This window comes from Sciurus vulgaris (assembly GCF_902686455.1).
Source record: "Sciurus vulgaris genome assembly, chromosome: 11".
In the NCBI taxonomy this organism is placed as follows: Eukaryota; Metazoa; Chordata; class Mammalia; order Rodentia; family Sciuridae; genus Sciurus; species Sciurus vulgaris.
The window spans coordinates 128,553,387-128,578,162 of NC_136472.1; the positions used below are offsets into that span (position 1 = coordinate 128,553,387).

Here is a 24,776-nt window from a genome sequence, read left to right on the forward strand (position 1 = left end):
CTATGTCCCAATGTGGGACACACTAATTCCTCAGGCAGGATTACAGTTTTCCTTGCTCAGAGCATCTTGTTTTCTCTATGACAAGGCATATCTCTGCACAAACATGACAGCCTCCTCTTCTAGTGTTACTCTACTGCTGCTAAGAAGATTCCTCTTAACTCTGCCACCCTGCTTATTGTCCTGCCTTTAGGGATATTGAAGACTTCTGTGTAGTTTAAGATCAGATTGCAACCACTGGTGGACTCAACTCTTCCCTCCATCAAGTAATCTGAGTAGGAGCCAAAATCTCTCAGGCCTCAGATCCCTGAGTGCTGTGCCCAAATGCCCCAGCATCATATTTTAAAGAGAATGAAACTCCTTAGATATACGCAGTTCTTTGATGTAGAGGTAATACTATGTTAAAAGAGGATGGGTTTCATTAAAATGGCTTAAAAAGTCCCAGAAATACTTACTATTTTTAATCCCTAGTACCCAGTACAATATCTACACTCAACACATAAGCCATAAGATGCAGAAGCTCTCAATGTAAAAGTGTCCACACATGAAGAAATCATAGGTCCACGATGTGTCTTTGTTAGAAGAGGAATGTAGCAACTGTGGCTGGAACTCAGATGAGGGTAATTCTTGACCAAAAGCAGGAAGCTGAGTGGAACTAGGAAGAAACTAACACATTTTAAAGGTGTGTGTATGTAAATGAAGTGGGGAGAGGGTAGAGCAGATGAAACTAAGAAAAAATGAGAATATCAATTGTTACTGAGGAATTCTATTGAATACTAGTAACAACTAACACACATAGTCAGCCTTCTGAATGCATGGATTACATCAGCAGATATGCAAAACTGCAGATCAAAAAAATCTTTCAAATTTCTTATTGCATCTATACTGAACAGGTACAGATGTTTACTTGGCATTATTGCCTAAACAATACAGTTCAACAACTATTTACATAGCACTTACGTTGTATTAGGTATTATAAGTAATCTAGAGATGATTTAAAGTATTGAAAAGATGTGTGTAGGTTATATGAGATGTGATCACCTGTGGATTTTGGTATCCATGAGGTCCTGGAACGAATCTCCTGTGGATACCAAGGGATGTATTGTTGCTCTAAAACTAACAGAACAACACCATATACTTTGTCTCACCTGACATCACAGGCCTAGTGGATATCATTCCTTTCAGTATACAATTGAACTGAAGTGCTCAAGGCCATGTAATTTGTGAGAGGTAGAATGAGAATCAAACTGAAGCATCCAGGCCCTGCGCCCAGCATTTTCTAGAGTACTAATGTAGCCATGAGGTGATTGCATGCACAGAAGGGACACTTCAGTGAGCAGCAGGGAGAAGGGAAAGACCCTGGGCACCAACCTTGCTCAGATGTTTTAGGGCAGAAAGGCTTTAGAACAGTAGTTATCAACTCTGGTCCAAACTGGAAATAGTGGACAAGATACATTAAATACCCATATCCATGCCAAACTCCAGATATGCTGATTTCTTTGGTCTGTGAGTTTAGCATTAGATATTTATTTATTTATTTATTTATTTTGGATTATTTGCTTTGTTTGGGATTGAATCCAGTGCCTCACACACTCTAAGCATTCTCTCTACAACTGAGCTACATCCCCAACTCCAAGTGGAAATTTTAGAGAAGTATTCTGGGTAACTTCAAGGAGCAAACCAGATTAGCATCATCAAGTAAGAGGTCCCTTCTGAACCTGCATCTGCTTGTGAGTCTTTTTATGTCTCCATCTTACCAGCTCAAGAGCAAAGACTTTGCACTTGCCCAGTCCTTATTCAGCTTAGGCGCCTTAAAACAGTGAAACTCGAAAGTCACGCACACATGTTTTGAATAAGCTACTGGTTGCTCTGAATTTCCAAATTCAGGCCACAGGACAAAGTGCTGATCACAAGTGCAAAATACAGAAAAACACCCAGGTGAAAGACAAAATGATGTTCTCAGGAACTGCACTGCCCCAGTTGCTTTGGCAAAATCCCACTACTCAGATTATTCCTTGGCAATTGTTAAACCTCACCTACTTGTTCCGAATGGATTAGTTCAGAACTCTAAGTGAAAATGTTGGGACAGGGTAGAAATGAGCTTTTAAGCATAATCCCAGACCAGCAAGCCTGGATTAGCCTAATTGTTTATCCTATTTTGAAAAATAAAATAAAATAAAAACAAAAACAACAGAACAAATCACCATGTTGGTGGAAACTTTTCCCACTGAGTAAAACATGTATAAGCAATGACTAAAACCAATATTTTAGGGCATTGCTCTAAATGTCTATGTATTCAGATAATGTGTACTAACAGAGAAACCAAAGTAAATTTAGAGGTATCAGAGGTTCATGAAGAAGGTTCAACTGATGGGCATCTGTGTGTCAGATGCCAGCTAACAAGTTTAGGATGCTAGGCTCCTTTCCTGATGTAGGCATTGATTCAGAGAGAGGACTCCTAGATATTTGTCATATCTAATCTAACAGAAAGGCACAGAACATTTTTAACCCAACAGCAGATAATTGTAATGAAATGATTCTGGCCAAGAGGGCCCATTTGTAATAATGAATTCAAATCAGATTCATAGAAGCTATAATTCAACCATAGTGAATAGCACCTTCATTTTCCATATCATCTCTCTTCCAAAAAGGCAAAATAACTCAATATTTGAATAATTATTTTTACTTTTCAAGTAGCCTTATGAAGTAGTTATGAAGAAGATAATGTTGCCTCACTTACATAAAATGAGTTTCAAAACTTCACTGTCGTCTTTGGCACATTGCTTCCTAATGTCCCTCAGTGCAATCAAAGACCTGTCACAACAAAACTGATATCCCCAAAGGAAAGAAATCATTCATCTCTAAGCTGTACCATTTTTCATTGGAGAATTTGAAGATGGACCCAGGTTTCTTGATTCCTTTGCTTTTCCTGCTAGAACTTCACGTTTTATCTGACTTCATTCAACATTTAGAAACAGACTGGAGATAATTTGATCCAGGACAGTCACATTTAAAAAGACTTTCTGTGGCTGATAGGCATAGGCATCATTTAATTTTTTTTAGCACATTCTGAATATTTAATGCATTTGGAACACTGAATTCCCAAGCAATGAATTCCCAATGAACACATTTAAGGAGACCATAGAGTGACCAAAGAATTACAAATCTGGGGATGTAGCATTTGCTTAACATTTGTGAGACCCTGGGTTTGATCCCCAGCATGACATAAAATAAATACATATACAAACAGTTTAAAAGCAAAACAACACCATCAAATAAAACATGGTACATTTATCTGGGGTTGAGGAAAACCGTGGATTTTCAATGACTATAAACATGGACTCTCCCTCCAAGTACTGACAGATAAGTTTTTTGTTAAGATTAGAATGTGCCTATTTGCCTCCAAAGCACAAGTGTCTTAAACAAAAGACTGAAACACAGAAATTTGCAGGTGATGTTTATGTTCTTTGAAGAAAAATTGTCATCACAGTGAAATTAAAATCTTTAAAAATAAGGGAATAATAAGAATTGAGTGATAAAAGAAAGAAGAAAATGAATATCAGGCAAAGGCATGCCACGTAGAAGCACTCAATAATATAAAGGAGGAGAGCAATGAAAGAGAAGATTACATAAGCTAAAATTTAGAGAATATAAAGAGATTAAAATGTGAAACAATGTGCTAGATTTCTCCTTCCAGGGGTAAAATGCACAGAAAAGAGACAAAATCAACATAGGATATGTGCTTACTTTTTAAAAAAGCAACAACACAAAATCAGGTAACAGATAACGGTTGTATTTGAGCATATAAGTTTTTTTCCCCACAAAGCACAAAAATCAAGTATTCAGCTTTTCCTTTTTTTATTCCCATCCCCATTACCAAGCCCAGCTGCTAAACATTAGAATTGAAGATCATGAAAACAGGCCACTAGCTAATAAAAAATGATAGAGCTAAGCTGGCCCTCTGCTGGTGAAATTGTTTTACTGCATCGGAGAAAGCAGAAAGCTCAAGTTTTTAAGTTTTCTGCTGTAATTCTGAGGGGCAGGGAGGATAGGGGATTTAGGAAAGTTCAACACCAAGTCCCTATTCAATTCTGGACCTCTTTGCCTTCAGTGGAAGGTATATGCCAACACCCCATTCAGACTACTAATATTGGCCCAAATTTCCTCCATTAACAGGCATTGTTGCTGTGTGCTACTCAGATCTTTAAAACAACTGGTCCACTGGAAATGTACATCCCACAAGTCATTTCCCAGGAGTCAGACTCAGGGGTCTTATTTGAAGCAATGAAATGTACACTCTTTCCTGGGACAGGTTAAGTGCCAGGAGGACTTTTTTTCCTGTTGTATGGGAAAGATATCTCTGTCCTCTTATCTTATCTTTCTTTCTTGGGTCTTCAAGCACCAGCAGACAGGGATCTGAAACTAGTACTCTAGCTCAAAAGATGATTTAGCTAAGAGTCACACAAAGTTGCAAACTTAATAATTGGGTTGAAGAAAAGAATGCCAGTGTCCCAGAGGCATTGATTCTTTCCGTAGGGAGAGGCTTGTCTCTACACAGGGAGGGTTCCACCAGGACAGCCAAAGAAAAATCAGGAAGGAAAACCCACCCTCATTTTCTTCTTGCAGAAGCTAGACATTTTGCCTGCAGAATCTGGGTCAGAATGTTTTATTTTCACCATAACCATCAAAGTCACAGGCAGGGCAAATGCATTCACCCTGTGTACATCGGGAGGCATAGTTAAGCTGGGACGTCCCTGAATCTGTCTCCTAGGACCAGAACTGCCTCATTAAAGGGATAAAAGATGATATCTGCTGAGCTGGTGGAAAGTGGTGGCTGCATTTTTATTAAAGTCTCTGCTGCAGCAGGCCTAGTCCCCAAAGGTTCATATTCCAAGAATCTCCACCCCTCTGCCTGGAGCGTGTAAGTGATTCTCTGTAACTCATTAAGGTAAAACAAAAAGCTTCCCTTTTGTGCTTCTCACACAGGAGTGATGTCGTTGCATAAAAGCTACATGTTTCCTCTCCTTCGCCCCAGCTGGAAAAAAATAAAATGGCCCTCATAATTTATCACAGGGCCCCAGGTGCATCACACAAGGTTGGCATGAGTGGCTGCATCTTCAGCAAACTCTTAACAGGCCATGGTCTGACACTGGTAATTCCAGAGTCTTCGATTGTTAAGAATCTCTCTGAAAGGGACTAGTCTAGCCATTCTGAGGATGATCCCACTTCATCACATACTTCCTGGTTTGGGAGAGAGCATCCAAGGGACTGAGGCTAAGCACCCAGTATTTCAATTCCAATGCACACATCTCATCTTGATATGCACACAAAAGTGAATCTAGCCACTTCATGACCCCATGTATACATGGAGTCCCAAATGCAGACTTCGGAGTTCACCGGCACTATAACAGACCAGAAAAGCCAGACCAAATGACAAATCTGTCCAAAGAACTGGCATCATCAACCACAGGACACAAGTGGCCACCTCTTGGGCCTGCAAAGTCCCTCTCACATGCTCCAATCCCCCACAGGAGTCTTCTGTTCTCTCCCTCACCCACTCCCCATGAAACCACATCTGAGGGTCTCTGTCCCTCTGAAGGATAGCTCCCTACCTGAGGGTGGCGCTCTCCCCTTGCCGGACCGTCACGTTGTCCATAGCTTTGGGGAAGGTGGCATCTCCGCTGCGCACGGGCACTCCTGTGGGTACAAGGAACAGCAGCCTGAGAGACACGACCACGAGGCACTTCCATGGCAGGAACAGGTACCCACAGACCCCCATCCTCGACAGCCACAACTTCCCAGAACTCGGCAGCAGCACAGTCCTTGTCCCCCGCCCCGCACACCAACCGGTTTCAGGAAGTGGTGTGGGGAGAAAGGAAAAGAGAGCACACCAGGAGCAGAAAGGGGGAAGAAGGAGAAGCAAAGAGTCCAGGCTCTCCGGAGTCTAATAATTCTTCCTCAATTCCTGCCTCAGCTTTCCAGCCTAGCAGAACCAGATGCCCCCTCCTGCATCCAAAAAGAGCTTTCTCGACGCTCCCCTGGGGAGGGGGGAGACAGCTGGGAAGGGAGAGAAAAGAAGGAAGGTGCAAGGATGAAGGTCACAGATTGCGCTTTTTCTGCCTCTCTCTTCAAGATGCTACTTTAAGATTCAGTTGGGCACGTTCTGCAGAGGTCTGGCATCAAAAGTTTATAACCCAAAGAAGAAGGCAAGTGTCTCTGACATAAAGGAGATGTCATAAAAAGCTCCTGCTTCAAGGAGAGGAGAAAATGTTTTATTAGATCACACATATGTATAGATATATTTATAAACCAGCCCCAAGTCTCGCATCTGGAACCCAAAGGCGATAAAAAGTTCCAAGCGGGGACACGCAGCCGGCGCAGACCAAGATCCTCCCGTCCGTGGGTGTCCTCGCCGCAGCCCGGTCGGCAACTCGCGGCCAGCCTGGCCCGCGCTCGCCAGCCAGCGGAGCGCCGCCCGGCGCAGGCTCTGGGCGCACGGGGAGCTGGGCGGACGGCGCCCCCGCCTCCTCCGGGGACGCGGCACGGGACGCGGGGACGCGCGGACGCCACGCTCAGCGGCCGCCCCCGGTCTCTGCGCCTCCTTCCTCCCGGGAGCAGCCCGGACGCGCGCGGGCCCAGACCGCCGGGGTTGTCATGGCAGCAGCTCCATCCCTGACCGCTACTTTCTCCCGGTGCCGACTCGGAGCGGAGAGGCTGGCCGGCAGAGCCGACTGCGCGCTCATCCCCACCGGGTGCAGGGCTAGGGGCGCAGGCGCCCACCAGGTCCCGCTGCGCCCAAGTCTGGGGATCCCTGCAGGGATAATCTCTGCCCCTCACAGGGCTCCACTCTTCCCCTGATGCCCGAGCAAGCCAAGAGAACGTTGCGCCCCTTTCAGTGGCTCCCCTGGAATCAGAGCGGGGGTGGGGGGTGAGTAGGGAGAGGGAGGAGGAGAGCGGGAGAGGGAGTTCTGGGGAAAGCAGCAAATTGAAAACTGACACTGGCATCTTCCCTCCCTCCGTGATGCCAATGCAGAAGTTGCCAAACCCCGCCCTGGAGACTGAACTACATTTCCCACTCCAGGTAGCTGAATCTGGCTGCTTGGTCCACCACTCTGCCTCTGGATTGCACCTAGTCAAGCTACAGTTCTATGGCATAGCTTTCCTGGGCCTATGCATAAAGCTGGAATAAGAAGCTTCCTGCTATGATAACCTACCTCAGAAATGTTTATGCCCCTCCACTTGATGTCTATCGCTCAAGTGGGCAAGTGTGCATTTCTTCTTGCAACACAATATGCAAAATGGTCCCTCTTGTCCATGCATTTCATTTTAGTAAAAAGCAAGAGCTGAAAAAAACACATGGAGATCCTAAAAAGCAGTAGGAATGATCTTTTTAAATCCATCTATAGCTTTCTGATCACAGGAAGGGTCACCATAATAGTATTAGAAGGGGAGATGGGGACTTTGTATTTTTAGAGGCCAATCTCTGCATTTCTTTGGGCTCAGATTCATTTTCTTTCAGTTCTAAACCTAAGAACTCCAGCTTTCCTTGGGTTGGTCATTATTCTTTTTCCTACTCTGCCTGACAGAAGCCTCCCTCGCTGGGTGGCTCTCACTCTTGTATCCTAATTTAATGGTTGCTATGTGCATCTGTTCTACTGTATTCTTTCTCAAAGCCTTTTGTTAAATTAGACTGGGCTCTGCACAATTGGCAAAATGAAAAGTAATTCAAAAATAAGCATTAAGCTCTTAGTGTTTATTACTTTAGTTGCTGAAGGATACAAAGGCAGATTACCTACTCTCAGTTCTGAGGGACTGAGCACAAACAAATATTGCCCCAGTCCCCCTTATAAAATGGTTAGCTCACATATATGTTTAAAATTTTTAATTAGCACTTCTTACCTCAGGAAGAGAGACTACTTATCACTAGTCATATCAGTTACCGCAAAACATGTGTTAGATCCTTTCGAAAAAGCAGATGTAATTCAGTCAAGAGTAGGAGATGACATTTTTCTGTGAGCCCCAGGGCTAAGGGGAGCAGTGATGTAGAAAAGAGAGGCCAGGGGTTCTGGGAGCAGACCCACTATATATTTTAGGATCACCCCACAGTTTTAATGACACACATCTTTCCTCAAGACTTGAGCATCCCCGTGTTTTCTGTACACATAATTCTCTCAACTCCGTGATATACGAAACCAGTATCAATAGATTGGAAAAGCTCTTTTCCTACTGTAACCTGTAAAAAGCTGAGAACGTGAGCTATGTCTTCAGTCACAGAGATTGTCTCTTGAACTCAAGTGGGTGACAGCAGTGGAATCTGGTCAGGTGGCAACCATATCATGAGTTCCCTGCTACTCTGTTGTAGGATGCCCAAATCTACTCATGCACCTGATCTCCCTGTTGCTTCTCAGGAGATGAAAGATGACTGGAGATAGGAAGAGTTAGTGGAGAATTAAGAAAGGAGAGAAGAGCCTATGATTCCAGACTGGAAAAGAATGGCTGATGTAAGGAGGTGAAGCAAGACACAAGCTTTCTTAATAAGGTATAGTAAGTCCCATTCTTGTGAATGAATAAATGAGGTACTCCATTTTTTAAACAACTAGCTCCTCCAAACCAAAGGCATCTAAAGTCCTAAAACACAGGTTCGATATCTATCCTCTTCCATTAGACTGGTTCCTAGTTCAATATCTGTAAGTGAATAAATAGCCTGAATTCAAGGGCCAGTGAATAAGAGAAATGTCTGCAATGTTAATCTGTCAATCCAAAATTTCATGGGGGAGGTTTCATTTATCTATAATGAAACTATAAGGCATTATCTATAATGAAATCTATAAGGCACTGCTATGGAACAGTATGTCCATTTATGGAATATAGGACTAAATCCAAATTTAAATTGGATAAAAAGTTCAAGTTCACCATGAACAGGACTAAATACTTTGTGTCAGGAATATGCTATGAACTGCTTGGCTAAGTGCCATGATAGGGTAGTTCCTAGCTAATGAAGACATATATAAAAACAAATTAATGTACAGTATTGATTCAGAAGTTAGATCGTCTGTTCAGATACTGACTCCTCATATCTCCAGCTTCAATACCTAATAATCTCCATCTCACTTATTTTGTAAAGATTTGGAGTGCTAAAATATACCCTGAATTTTGTTTTAATCAAGAATGGTGCAGTCTGTAAAAAATTTAAAAAAATAAATAAATAATTTTTAAAAAGAATGATGAGATGACAGAGACAACTGCCTTGAAAGAAGAATTTATTGCTTACACTTTCCAGGAAGATGAGGCACACCATCCCATGTCATGTAGGGCAGCATGAGGAAGCACCAGGGTTGGTCAGGAGGCAGAAAATATGAGGAGAAAGCATGCCAGAGAGCCTTTATTGTAGTTTCCATGGGAAAGAACAGGTGCTAAACTTCAACGTGTTTAGGATTACATAATTTGGCTATTTTTTTGCAGATTCTAGATTTTAGGGGTGACCTCTAGTTATCCTGAACCTGTGTCTGAGGTGTGGGAACCTTGCCTCTGTGTGGGAAGGTTAGATTAAAGTTGTACTTGAAATATGGACTTTGGATTGATTGAACTGCATTTTTAAGACATGCTCAAAGGCAAGTTGTTTACTATCTTCCAAGAAATTAGGTGGTTCTAGGAGGGACCAAAATACAGAAAATAAAACTGATTATTGTAGGGGACAATTAATGAGATAATGGCAGCAACACATCAACAAAGAACTTGGCAGGTTGGAAAATTTCATGTATTATAGTTGTATTGCATAATCCCCATTTACAAGTAACAATTTGCAAAATGGAAGAAGATATGAATGAAAAGATGCCCTCTGACAAACAAGAGTTTGTACTTGGAACTATAGAAGTTCCAAGTTTATGAAAATTTGCAACAGAAAATGCAAAGTTTGATCCAAATTTCAGGGTTATAGTGGTCATAAGGTGAAGAGACTTGGCCAGCCAGAAAGAAATAATTATGAAAGTCTCAAAAATAGCAATCTTTACCAGAGGGCATTTTCTTAGGTAAGAGAAAAAGAAGAGTAGAGAAAGCAAAAGAAAGGCTTTAAAGGACCTTAGGTACTTTCTGTCATAATTCAGGTGACTCTAGCAAATTAAAACTGAAAATTAGTATCTGCAGCATACAGAAGATCTAATGGCCCTGAAAAGCTGGGTAAAAAGCAGGAAACCAGACTGGGGAGATAGCTCAGTCAGTAAAGTGCTTGCCTTGCAAGCACAAGGCCATGGATTCTAGTCCCAGCACCACAAAGGAAAAAAAAAAGCAGGAAACCACATGGGAACCTGTTGTAGTAGAATCATATTAGGTTAAATTGATTTAATTGAGATGGGGTGCCCATAACATTCCCACTTTCATATAGACTGTGCCTGGAGATTGAACTTCAAAAGACGCATCCTGGCAGAAGGAATGAGCAAAGGTACAAAGAGAAGTTATTCCATCAAAATAACAAACAGTAATAGGGAAAAGAAGCACAGGAGCAGGCAGTCTCTAAAGTTGTAAGGTAGCAACTTTTGCTCAGAACCTAAACAATTGTCCTGACTACAAGAGCTGACTGGAGTGATAAGCCTTGCTACCGCTGCCTGGAGTGTGCCTGGATGCTTCTCACCAGTATCAGGAGCTATGACAACTGTCTTATGTATGATGTGACATTACCTGCCTTATGTTCCTTGACAAATCACTCTCATGCAGAAGAAGATAATCAAGACAAACAAATAAACAAACCATTAAAAGTGACAAAAACTCTCACACTATTTTCATTTATTCATGTACTAATTCATTCACTAATTCTGTTAACATGTGTTACATGTCTATTTTTGTGACAGACACTATTCTAGAGACTGGAGATGCAATGGTCCAAGAGAAAATCAATTTTTTTGTGTGTGCTTTTCTTCAAGGGTGTGTGAGTAGTGTTGAGATGGGGTAGGCAGAGATCATAAGAAGTAAGTACAAATAGACTGCTATAAGTGAAGAAAAAAAGTTGATGAGAATTGATGAAATGGAAAAATGAGAAATTGGATAGTCTAGGAAGCCTCTTTGAACAGGCAGCATCTGAAGAGTGACTGACTAGCCAAAGGAGCTAACCAAGTGAAAGGTGGAGCTGCAAATGACTACCACAGAGGCAAATGGCAGAGGAGCTTAACTGGACCAAGAGGTAGAAGAAGACATGGTCATGCTGGGCCTTGAAGGTCACAGAAACTGTTTCAGAATTGAAATCTAAGAGTGGCACAAATAACTTTGGGAGATTTTTAGCAGGTAAGTACCAAAGTCTCATAGATAAAATTTTGTGAATCTCTTTGTTCTGTAAAGAATGGATTATAATGGTACAGAGAATGGAAGTAGGACTGTCAAAAGTAGAACAGATCGGGAATGATGGCCGAGGGGGAAGAGGAGAGAACAATGGTTTGGAAACAGGCATATTTTGTGATTACAGTAGTTAGGACTTCCTAAGAGTTGTGTTGTTGGAATTGAGTAAAGAAATGGTATTGAGGATGAGTTTGTAAGTAGGTAGTGGAACATCCAATAATAGAGATGACCCTAGAAGGAATGAGGTTAGGAGCCAGGATCTAGAAGCATGAATAAAGTGTTCTGATTAAGTTGTGAGTGTCTTAGCTCCAAGAAACAGCCAAATATGCAAATGGCAGGATGGCCAGGGGAGAAAGCAGATTGGATCTTACAGCAGAGGACTGAGGACAGAGTAATTTTCTCATTCAAAGCCTATGTTCATATTGATTGATCATAAAAAAAAAAAAAAGATAAAACTCTGCTGTATGCATTTTACTTGGGGTTATGCTGTCCTCATTTGGACCTAGAAGCTCCTCTGCCTTTGTTTGTACTTCAGCAATAGTCCTCTCTATCCCACCCTGTAGGACATAAGCTCTTCCACTTCATAAAAAGTATCTGTTGCCTGCTTGGTCACATCTCATCTTTAGAGTAGACTCTAATATTGATTGTAGAAGAGAACATGAAGTTATCATGATGTTTTTAAGAAAGCAAGAAAATGGTACTCACTTACCCATAACATAGATTTATGACCTGGGTGTATTTTAACTTCCCTGCTGTCATCTAGAGAAACAAAACCTGTGTTTTATTGTCTTGGGGAAGACTAGAGATAGGATGCTATAGTTGGAGACCAGCTTACCTCTCAACTTGACAGCTTGCTACCTAGGGAACTTTACCCATGATCCTCAACTTCACTCGTCTTCAGCTTCCAGGTCTATAAATGGAGGCAATGATAGCAAAACATTTGTATAGTATTTGTGAGTGCTTGTTCCCATCAGCTCATGCCGCCTTAACCAAATTCTACAGACTGGGTGATTTAAACCAGAAAAACTTCTCTTAGTTTGGCAGTCTGGAAGCCTGAGATCAGGGTGCCAGCATGGACATATTCTGAGAAGGGCTCATATCCTGGCTTGAGACAGCCACCTTCTGGCTGTGTGCTTACATGGTGGCAAGACAATGTTCTCTTTCTCTCTCTTTAAGGTCACCGGTTCTACAGAATTAGAACCCCCACATTACAACCTCATTTATCCTTAGTCACCTTCTAAAAGACCTGTGTCCAAATATGGCTACATTGATGGTTACAGCTTCCAGATATGAATTTTGGGGGAATACAATGCCGTCCTTGCAGTTCTTAGCAGACTTAAATGAAATACTACATATCAACATCTTGCCTGACACAGAATAAGCACTAAATAAATACTAATTCTTATTACCTACAAAAGAGGCCTAATTGTCTGCTGTCACACGTTTCTTCTTTGAAGTGTTTCTGTGGACAGATATGCTATAAAGATGGAGGCAGAAAATTTTCCAAGGTGTCCAACGGTTTCTGTCTTTCTCTGATTTTAAAGAAGAGCCAACTTTAGAATTAGAAGTCACCTAAGGATGAAAAGGTTTATGTGGCCATGAATAAGCTTCCATTTTACCCTGGAGGAGCTACCTAGTTGAAGATGGCTACTGGGAAATTCAAGTTTTCACAGAAATATTCAAATTTATCTAATAAAATTTATATCCAGTAGTAAAAGCAATTTCAAACTGTGTGTTATTCATAAATAAAGAAAACTTACAGCTTGTGTTTATCTGAGAGAAGATTGTAACCAGCTGCTCTGTATGTACATTGGGAAGAAACACGGAGTAAGATGCTTGTATTTGATGCATATATCTACTGCAGAAATGTACCTAAGTTGGTATGAACTCATGGAGTACAGTGATTGAGGAGACATTGTGACTTAGCTTGATGAAGCTGACTCTTTGGGGCCCTGGGGATTTGGAGTAAAGTAGAAGTGTGTTGATAGTGAACGAAGCCATTTTTAGGCTAAAGAAGTTACACAAAATGGAATCACACACCAAAACAAAATATTGTGGATGAGGTATAAGTACCGCCCCCTATGAAACATAAAGCAATCTTCATGTACTAGCCCTCCACATGATTGATATAAAACATTAATGAGAAACTTTGCTTCTGGTTCTTCTTTTGCACTCTTCCAAAGAGAGGTAAATAAATGTTAAATGGTTTTCCTAATCACCTACTGAGCTGAGGTCAGAATTTAGGCCAATCGAATCCTGATTCTTTCTCTTTTCCACTGTAAACCACATAGTTTTCAAGACAGAACACATCTGCCTGCACTACAAAAGAACAAATACAGGACATGAAATAAAGTGCCTAGTTTCAAATCTCAGCACTGCCTCTTACAAGCTCTGTGATCTTGGACAAATTATTTATCCTCTCAGTTTGTGTCTCCTCATCGGTAAGCAGTGTTAATAAGAGCTTCTTCACAGGGTTGCTTTGAGTGTGATGACATGTGTGGAAACCCTAACAAGTGCCTGGCATAATGGCAGCTACCAATGATGGGGGACATTCAATTCTTCCCGGTCCTTGATGCCAAAATGATAAAATTGACAAAACCCAAACACACAAAGCAAAACAACAAATATAATCAAATGGACAAATAGCAATGACAATCCGAAAAAATCTTAAGCAAACCAACAGAAAAATATAAGCACACAAGATCTACTTTAAAAGATGATATCTATGAGGTCCCACAAGACTTAGAGTAATCTACTTAGAGAGTGATTTTATAGCAATAAAATAAAGTTGCTCTATCATCAGTTTTTTTAAAACTCTCTCTCCTTCCAAGTTTCTGTGTTCATTTCATGCATTTAACTATCTCTCTCCCAATAGAGTTGCAGGATCCCTGAGAGCAGAGTACTTCTCATCCTGATTCCACTACTACAGTCTAGAGCTGGGCACAGATTTAAGTACTCAGCAAATATTTGTTATGAGAGATCTTATGTCCACTCTCCAAAATCTCAGAAATTGTGTTTATTAGTCAGTTTTCTTCGGAGTTACAGATCAGTAAGACAGATGGATAGATAGATGGATAGACTTAGGGAAATGAGGGAAAGAGAAAGAGAGAGAGAGAAGAATAGAGATTTATTAGGGGTATTGGCCCTCACAATAATAGAGTCTGAGAAGTTTCACAGTTTTCTGTCTGCAAGCTGAAGAACCTTGTGTTGGTTGCACGTTTGGGTACTAGTTCAAAGGTCTCAGAACCAGTGATGCTGATATGATGTATGTCTCTGTCTGAGGTCAAAGGCCTGAGAACCCAGGGAGGCTGCCAATGTAAGTCCCTAAACTCCAAAGGCCAAAGATCAAAGTTTTGATGTTCTCAGCTCAAAAACATAATGAAACACTCTCCTTTCTCCACTTTTGTTCAAGGGACCCTGGTCATTGGAGGTTTCCTGGCATTTTGAAGGGTTGTCCATACTCATGTGCCAGCCTCCTCCTGAAACACATCCCAGATACACCCAACCAGATGCCTTACAAGATTTTTAGGTATTCCTTAATCCAGCCAAGTTGACATCTAAAATTAACATTCACATTTTGGGAAAGCCAAGTGCACAGACCCAATGTCATCCCCATTAAGGGACTCTTAGTAAACTCATCCTGCCTTCCTTAGTTCCCAAACACCCCAACAATGGATAACCACACAGCATCCACCACATTAAAGCATCTCCATCTAGAAAGACTCAAAACTTCAATAAACAGACCATTTCCATGAGCCATAAAACAAAATCTGCCATATTATTTTATAGTGACTGCTTATGTAGTTCTGTAAATTAATTAACCACAACCATCATATTGAGACTTTCAAGACATCAAATGTGCTTTTTAGATGTACAATAGTGTTATCACTGTCTTACTCACTACCATTCTCACTGGATAGATTGAAACAGGTGGAGAATAGAATCTATACTCCAAGAGGAACCCAGGGCGTAGAAGAGAGAATAATGTCCTTCCTAGGTCTACCTCTAGGCCTGTCAGATGGGAACTGGGGACTATTGGCAAGAGACCAGCCTTCTCTGAGCCCAAGGTTTTTCATTGGTTAGATGGGGAAAATAATACTGATATTTTTTCCTATAAAGATTTGAACAAAGTGTATGTAAGATACCTTGTAGAGAGCTTGGTAAATAGTGCTCTGTGAGCAACTATTCCCTTGGGCTCTTTTCATTTCCCATTAAAATGAGTCAGATATTATTATTATTATTGGTAGTAGTGAGCATTGAACCCAAGGCTTAACACATAAGAGCTCTATCAACTAAGCTACACGCCCAGCCCCTTTCTTCTTGTTAAAATGAATCTGATCTCTCTGGGGCCCCAGAAAGAATCTAGAGCTTGAGTTTTATATTATATGTTAGTTACTTGTAGTCTTATCTCACACACCAACACTTTTCTGTATTCTTCATTTATTCTGTTAACTAATTCATGAATTCATTCAATACATTTTTTGCACCAACACTTATTGAACTTCTAGACTCTTTTCTGGGCCTGAGGAAACAAAAATCATGATATGTTACTTATGCTCAAGGAGCATATAGTTGCATAGAGGAAATATGTCAAATAGCAGAGTATGGTGTGATAGAATTTAAAATAAAAGTACATACAGATGCTTAAAGTTCTAAGTATCAGGCCACCTAAATGAGGGTTTTTGAAAGCAGCTCAAATACAGATATTTTAAATTCAGTTCTAAAGACTGAGTAAGATTTAGGCTGTTGCTTGTTTTCTGATTTTGGCAACTGAGTGAATGATATTACCAACCACAGAGACATAGTAAGAATAGTTGATACAGAGTGGACAGCAGAATGTTAAATGTTAAACTTGAGGTGCTGGTGAAGCATCCAAGTGAAAACATGTTGCTGACATTTGGAAGTTTAAGTTTTGAGCCTGAGAACGAAACAATGCTTACAGGTCAGGATTTTCTAATCATCTTTGTATAAGAGAGAGCTGAATTCCAAAGTGCTAATGAAGTCACTCAGAAAGAGCAGGAGAGTAAGAAGAAATAAAATATTAAATGTGAATTCTGGGCAACACAAACATTTAAACGGTGAACAGAAGAACTCTTGAAGGATTCTGAGGAGTGGCAAGAAAAACAAGAGGTAAGTCAGGAATAAGAGACTGCAAAGAAATCTGGGAGAAGACTTTAAAGAAGAAGAGAGTGTTGAACAGTGTCCCATACTAGAGAATTCAGTCAGTGAAGGATGCACAATCATGTGTCCAATCTGACACAGTGGAGGTCACTGGTGGATTTTGGAAAAATAATTTCACCACTGGGACAGAGGAAGTGAGATAGTGAAAGTTGAGGAATGAATGGAACCTGAGGAATGGAGATGACAAAGGACAAGCTTGGCTATGAAAGAATAAACAAGAAGAAAGCGCAGACCTCAGACAAAAGGAATGCAGGTCAGAGGGTGATTAGCATTGTGCTTTGTTTTACTTTATCTTCAGTATGAAAGACTTATTTATCTACCTATGGTAACTGAAAAGTAAGAGTTCCTTGAAGGTAGAACTGGTTTGACAATGACGTGCACATAGCCAATGATTAATAAATACAGAACTAGGAATTAAGATCAGAGATTGCATCTCTGAACCCACAGGGTAGACGAAATGCTATGGTTTGGATCTGAAATGTTCTCCAAAAATGCATGTGTTGAAGGCTTGGTCCCCAAGGCAGTATTGTTCAGAAGCCTTCGGAATGTGACTGGATCATGAGGGCTGTAATCTTTTTGATGGATGACTTCGCAATTAAATGAGTTGTTACGAGGTGATGAAAACTTCAGGAGATGGTAGTTGGAGGAAGTAGTCCATTGGAAGTATGCCCTTAAAAGCTATATTTTGTCCCCAGTCATCCCCCCACTCCCATACTTCCTGGTCTCTATGAGGTGAGCAGGTTTGCTGTATCATACACACACAGCCATGATATTCTGCCTTACCACAGGCCTCGAAACAATTGAGCCAATACCCATGGACTGAAATCTCTGAAATCATGAACGAAAATAACCCCCTCTTCCTTTTAAGTTATTGCATTGTTTTCTTCAGGTATTGTGTCACAGGGACAGAAAGCTGACTAACATACCAACCAAGCAACATTTTAAAAATAATGTCAGTTATCACCTGCCCCAGTGGTGAAATTGCATCTCCACAATTCACCAGACACTAGGATAAACATTTGTCAGACACTATGTAATGTAATCCTCATAACACCTCTATGAGGAAGGTATTATTATTAAATAAAGAAACGAGCACATAGAGAAGGAAGATCATTCCTAGTCATTTCTAGGAATTCAATGTAGTACATGCTAAATCTTTTTTCATTCCTCTCAAGGTTCATTGCTACATCACCAATTCCCAGAACCGTTCCTGGGGTAAATTGTCAGTAAATATTTATTCAATTAATAATAAAAAATTATGTTGTGTTTCTAACAAACACTCTCTAACAATCTCACAGACATTTTAACTATTTAAGATTCTTATATCAAACATCAAAAATCAAAGATATTTGTCCTCATTTGAACATGGAGTGAGATTTTATTGGTAGCAATTTAGCTAGAGGTGAAGAACAAGACTTAGAGTAGTTCAATTTGTATTACTTTAAAATTCCTGTGTCTGTATACCACTCTGTTGGAATACACTATTATTTATATTGTGAGAAGTTAATCATGGTGAAAAAGCAGGTGGCTGTACCACATGGCTAAGAAACAGTGAAAATGGGCTTCAGATATGAGGATTCTAGTCAATAAAATATAGCCAGATTAGTCAGAAACATAACTCATGATTTACATAATCATTGTGATAAACAGCAACTTGGCGTCATGAGCAAGCCCCTAGTAAAGTACGATTACTTCTAGAGCCAGCCTCTGCTCATGTATTTGTGCATATTCTCAAGCTCTCCTATGTGCACTTGAGTGCTGGTCACACTTGAAATGAGTTTTTTTCTAATTGGTTTTGCCCAAAATTTTGAGGTACATTGTATCGGACAAGCTCTAAAATTCTGCTAACTGGAAGCAGCAGCAGCACCATCACCACACCTAGGTTAGACACAAATGTCAAAACGGTCTCTTTTCATCCTCTAGGGCCACCCACCTGGCTGCCTCTTAGCCCAGCACTTCTGTGTGAAATTCCAAAATTCCTCTTTCATCTCTTTCCAGCCACTCCAGATCCCTGTCACCTGACTGAATGGAATCTCTATCACAAACATTGAGTCAGGAATATCAGAAACATCATTAAGGGTCATGAGGCTTTAAATTGCCTGTGGTGGTAGGAAATTAATCCAAAGGATTGGGAGGGGACAAGACAGGAAATCCACTCTTGGTTCTCCTTCCTCCAAGTATCAGGAAGTAGAATGTCTAGGGAAAAGGCAGAAAGGAAAGGGCACAGAGAAAGCAAAAGAAAAGGAATGAGAAAGGAGCAGGGAATCCCAGGGAAGGGAAGAAGAGGATGGGAGGAGCCTGTGGTATTAGTCAGGGCTTTCCAGAGAATAAGACCAACAGAACATTTTTGTATGCATAGAGAGATGAAATGAATTTCATAAAAAAATGAACAATATATACTGAGAGAGAAAGAGAGAAAGTGACTTATCTGAAGGAACTGGTTTGCATGATTGTGGAAACTGCCAAGTTCAACATCCGCAGCATGGACAAGAAGGTAAGAGATCAGGAAAACTTGATGTTGCAGTTTGGGCCTCTAGGCCATCTGTTGGACGAATTCTTTCTTCTTCAGTCTTTCTTCTGTTCACGTCTTCAACTGATCAAATAAAGCCCACCCACATTGTGGAAGGCAACCTGTTTTACTCAAGTCCAGTAATTAAAATGTTGGTCTCGTGTAAAAAATAGCTTCACAGAAATACAGAAAACATTATTTGACCAAATGTCTGGGCACCATTGCCAAGCCAAGTTGATGCATAAAATTATCCATTGCACATCACAGTACCCCTTTGAAATAGCCCTCCTACAAGGATTAACAAGTTAATGCCAAACACTTCTCTCTCAAAAGACAATGCCCAATTAAAGTTTAAAGAGTTCAAGTTACAAAATGTTTAGAAAGAGTTAGTGCATTGGTGTGAACAGATTTTATCCAAAGTACAATTTGTTTTTTACTTTCATAAGTGGAGAAGAGATTCTAAAGAGGTATAGAGCAAGGAATCAGATGCCACAAAGAGCAAAAAGAGAAATGGACTATAGAGAGAACAAAAATAGCTCTGTACACATCATAATTATTCACAGAGCTTCAATTTACCTACATCCATTTTAGAAAAAAATCAGAATCTTCACCTGACCCTAACACATGACCCAGATTTATATGTGGAACCTCGAATGTAAGGACAGAAAGGAAATTGGAAGAAGAAGATATTTCAGGGAACACCCTAACACTGTTCAGCTAAAGGAGAGCAAAAGCAAAAACAGACCAGTTTCAATGCACTCATAGTAATCTCAATTGTTCCTTCAAAATAAAGTTGGGTGATCGCCTGCATTATGTTTCAGAATAGAGCATCATCCAACAGATTCACTACTACAGGGCAGCACTCCAACCATCAATTAAGAAATAGAATTTGGGAAACATGTGTCTGTCTTGGCTCTAAAACTGATTTAAGCACACTGCTTCAATCTCTCCATTATGATCACAAAGACTGAACTACAAGATAGAGAACACCAGAGGGACAAGTTACAACCTCCTACTCCTATTGCTGCTCCAGTTAGTCAGTTATCTTTCAATGTGGCAAAATATCTAAGATAATCAAATTAAAGAAGAAGTCCATTTTGACTGAGAGTTTCAGAAATTTCAGTCCACGGTCAGTGGGCCCTTTTGCTTTGGGTCTGTGGTGGCCCAATGCATCATAGCAGACAAATCTGCTCACTTCATGGCAGCCAAGAAGCAAAGGGAGAGAAAGAAAAGGGGACTAGGGTCCCAATATCTTCTCCAAGGGCAAGCTCCCTATGACCTAACTTCATTCCACTGGATCATACCTCCTAAAGGTACCAACATCTAATAATGCCACAGACTGGCAATGAAGCCTTTAGCATTACAGATCTTTGGATGATAGTTAAGATACAAACCATAACTGTTAATGATGACAATAAACAACTTACTGAGTTAATACAACACACCAGATTCTAAGAAAAATGACTTGCATACATAGTGTTATGTAGCCTGCCCAAAAACACTAAAAAATTTGGGGCAGAATGGGATCAGTGACTTGGACTAGTTCTGAGTGTCAGGAGCCAAGCTTTTCCTGCACAGCCCAGTCCTTCCTTCTTACCATGGCTATATAAGAAGATTGCCACACATAGCATAGAGAATGTTTCTTTCTTCAGAAACTGGGAATCCCATGTGTGTGTGAAAAGCACAACTGTTGTGGTAGAAGTGGGAGTTTGGGGGGAGTCCAGGAGCAGGGGTTGCTCATGGAGAGGTCAACAGGGGAACAAAAAAAGAGAGGCTGAACAGGATTCCTGCAAAAGCACAGGCTGCTTCAGCAGAGGGTAAAGCAAGGCTGTGAAATGAAGCTGTCTTAACTCTATTTTCCACCATTTCCCTCCCCCTCTCCATCTGTCTGTCTCTTCTCTTTCTCCCTGTTTCTTCTCCCTTTGCAAACCTTCAGCTGCTAATTTCTATCCAACACGTTTATGAATTAATTCCAACACTTCTCTCTGTCAAGATATCCTGCTTTCTAACCTCCCCCACCGTTGGCAGTGTGAGCATTTTATTCCACAGACTGTTTGCCTGACAATTCCCAGACATGGTGATTTGCTCTGACATTTGTGTATATGCATTCAACCTGCATCACCAAGGGCCTGAAGAGAATGCAGGAGACCAGCTCTGCAGCTGGACAACCTTGTAACTCCTGGGGGACTGAGGACACAGGGGGCCTAGAAAGGAGAAGCAGGAGGTACCATAAACATCCTGGGCTACCAGCTTCTCCATCTGGAGCAAAGCTTACTCCCCAGATCCCTAAATAGAGCATGTGTGACTTTCTTCTGCAAGTGGCAAGGGTCTGTCAGAAATGAATTCCCATCCTCCTCATCTTAATTAACGTAAACTAATGGTGCTAGGAAGGGATTCCTAAAAATAGTTTTCCTGGACAAACTGAGACAGAGACACAAACAGCACTGCAAACTGTACCCCTGTGTCTGTTCAGCTCTGAAACACTCATGCTAGGCATTCTGAAATGTTTGAATAATGGATCCTAAGGGTTTTTTTTTTTTTTTTTTTTTTTTTTTAACATCTTAAATCCAAAGATTTAATCAAAACTTTTTGGTGATAAATGTACTGTGCTCATGGAGTATAGTAACAGGAGGGTTGAACAGGAAATCTCCGTTCTATATTTGTGTTTTCTATAAATCTAAAATTACTCCAAAATAAGATATTTTAAAAAAAGAACTGAGAGTGCAGCTCAGTGGTAGAATGCTTGCCTAGCATGCACTACACTCTAGGTAGATCCCCAGCACCAGAAAGAGAGAGAGAGAGAGAGAGAGAGAGAGAGAAAGAAGGAAGGAAGGAAGGAAGGAAGGAAGGAAGGAAGGAAGGAAGGAAGGAAGGAAGGAAGGAAGGAAGGAAGGAAGGAAGGAAGGAAGGAAGGAAGGAAGGAAAAGGAAGGAAGGAAGGAAGGAAACGGAAGGAAGGAAAAGGAAGGAAGGAAGGAAGGATGGAAGGAAGGAAGGGAGGGAGGGAGGGAGGAAGGAAGGAAGGAAGGAAGGAAGGAAGGAAGGAAGGAGGAGGGAGGGAGGGAGGGAGGGAGGAAGGAAGGAAGGAAGGAAGGAAGGAAGGAAGGAAGGAAGGAAGGAAGGAAGGAAGGGACGGAGGAAGGAAGGGAGGAAGGAAGGGAGGGAGAGATGGAGGGAGGGAGGGAGGGAGAAAAGAAAGCTTTTGAGGAAAGAAAGAAAAGGAGGAAAAGAGGGAGAGAGGGAAGGAGGGAGGAATGAAAGGAGGAAGGAAAGAAAGAATATTTTAATGATAAGCAACACAAACTTTTAGTTCTAAAGTTTCAATATGTAAACAAATAGCACATAGATTGCCTATCAAAGTAGCCTCTTTATGTCTTTGATTGACTACTGATCTGTGAGCTGATGGATGCATTTAAGGTGTAAAAGTCAAGAGACACTGTAGACTGGGCAAGAAGAAGAAAAGCCAGTGCTAAGCACGTTGACATGAGATGCAAGTAAATCCATTACATAAAAATGTCTGAAGAATGGTAAATACAAATACACACACAGAGACAGTGTGAGTAATTACATGTATTCAAGATTCAGACTCGGAAAAATCAGTTCAGTTCTCCTGCTTTTGCTTTCCTCACCTGCAGACTAAAGCTTTGTACCACATGATTTGCAAGACCCCTTTTGGATGCATGACCACTGCTGGACCATTAGCCTTTGCAGAACAATGTTCACTGTCTATCTCTGCTTTATCTCTCTTTCCCTGCTACTTCTCCCATCTGAAATGTCCCTCTTTGTGGATTAAATTCCAGACTTACCCTGAAGGCCCAGTTCAGACACTACCTTCCCTGAGCAGTTAGTTTCCCAGTGTCCTTGGCAAAAGCAATTCCTCCCTCTTCTGGACCTCCTGAGAATTGTATTCTCTTTTCTATAATTTTTTTACAATGCATTTGAACTGGTTGAGTACAGGACATTTTCTCTTTGCTAATTTATTGACTCTATGCTCAGTACCAAGCACAATGCTTAGCAAAAAGTCAGAGCTCAGTAAATGCTAAATGAATGAGTTTGACACTTTTCTGTAGGAGGCCCATCTTCATTGTGGTATTTGTTTCCAACTGGATGCTTGCAGCACTGTACAACAGAAGGCCAAGGAAGCTGCTTGATGAATCATCTCAGGAAGAAAACTGAACAAGGAAAAAGCAAGCCGCATGAAACTAGCCCAATTATCTTATTCAAGCAAGGCCTGGGTTCTCCCCGCCTCTACACCCTCCCCCCGACTATGATGAAGACAGTGTTCCACAAAGAGTGTGCCTGGGAACTCACATTCCAGTGCAATTAGCAAGCTCCCACATGGTAAACAGACTAATTTTGCCCTGTACATCAGCAGTTTGCCTAATCAGTGATTTCCACTCAGAGCTTGAGGAAAGATTTTAAGTCTAGACCATGGTGTGAGAGAATGAAAAATTGTGGTCCAAAAGAATGCCCTGCTATTATTCTGATATTTGTCACAGAGGGAGAACCAAATTAAAGACTTGTCATTTATTTCTTTAAAAATACCTTATCATTGTGCAAATCTGCCTATAAAATGACTTCCCATGCTGACCATGGCCTTGATTGTTGTGCTGAACTGTTCAGACTTGGGAGGCTACTCCTAGAGAGGGCTTGGACCAAACCTGGGGGAAGCACTGTTAGGATCCAGTCACTGGCACACAGATAAGTACATTCATTTTTTCAGTCTTGTGCTAATTTTTTTTTACAATATTTACTGTAGATTTGGAGCCCTCCAACTTAGTTTTTCACTTTAGCACCTCCAACTTCAGGAGCACTTTATCCCTACCAGCTTGCCTTCCCTCAGTAGAAGGGAAAACAAGATCAAGATTATTTCTTTGGTTGATAGAGAGGAGGTCTGCCTAGTAAAGAACAGAAAAATCCACAGCTATGTGCCTACAACTATGAAGCTTGACACTGGGCACTGAACCCCAGGGCATCAGGAATTGGCATGTCATTATTCACTTACCATCAAGAATCTCAGATGCATGACAGAACTGGCCCCAGGTTGCATGTGAAATCACTGTCATAGAATTTTGGATTTGGGAGAGGCCTTAAACATCATTTCAAATATATGAAGTTAATGCTGAAACCCCCCATGTGCAAATCCTGACTCATGATCCTCTAGTTTTGCTTGAACATTTCCATGAATTTGGGAATCATAACACCACAGATTGTCCTATGATACTGGCTTTTGCTATTTGGGTGTTCGTCCTATCTCCACTTCTTCCACCATTCTGACATAGCAGAAGGGAGATAAAAGGGGTCTAAGATTGCCAAAGTCCAGACTGGCAGCGGCTATTCTGAGCATTATTTTGGTAGTATGGTTACTAATTGTTCTGTTATTATTGCTGTTTCATTATTGTTGATTATTATTTTGCATTTGACCACTGTCTTTGTCCTCATTCTGTTTATCTCCCAGCCACACGTTAGGGCTACAGACTGAGACCTCAGGGCCACCAGCTGTGTCATGAGCCCCTGTTATTACACACTTAGAATTGGATTTAATTATTTCCTCATTCAATATCAGTTCAGGTCAGAGAATGCACATTGCAAGGTTGAGCCTGTGCCATCTTGGAAGTGGTACCAATGTGAGGGAGGAAAGCCTCCAGAGTCTGGTAGATAGATGCTTCCACATTGGATTCAAAGAGAAAGATGCACATCAAGCCATTGTAAGGAAAAGCACCATCCATGGAGTTCCCAGAGTACAGAGGGACCAGCAATTGGCA

The 24,776-nt window shown here is 41.0% G+C and overlaps 1 protein-coding gene across 3 annotated transcripts in view; it reads right to left on the reverse strand.

Moving 5' to 3' along the window:
• Positions 1–24,776, reverse strand: part of OPCML (opioid binding protein/cell adhesion molecule like) — a 1,129,326-nt gene that overhangs the window by 525,866 nt on the left and 578,684 nt on the right. Inside the window, exon 2 of one of the 3 annotated variants that reach the window (XM_079104603.1) lies at positions 5,610–5,694. In XM_079104603.1, the coding sequence (XP_078960729.1) occupies positions 5,610–5,694 (85 nt within the window). Of the gene's footprint in view, positions 1–5,609; positions 6,771–24,776 lie in introns of those variants that run through there. The other 2 variants (XM_079104604.1, XM_079104602.1) reach the window with 2 other exon arrangements.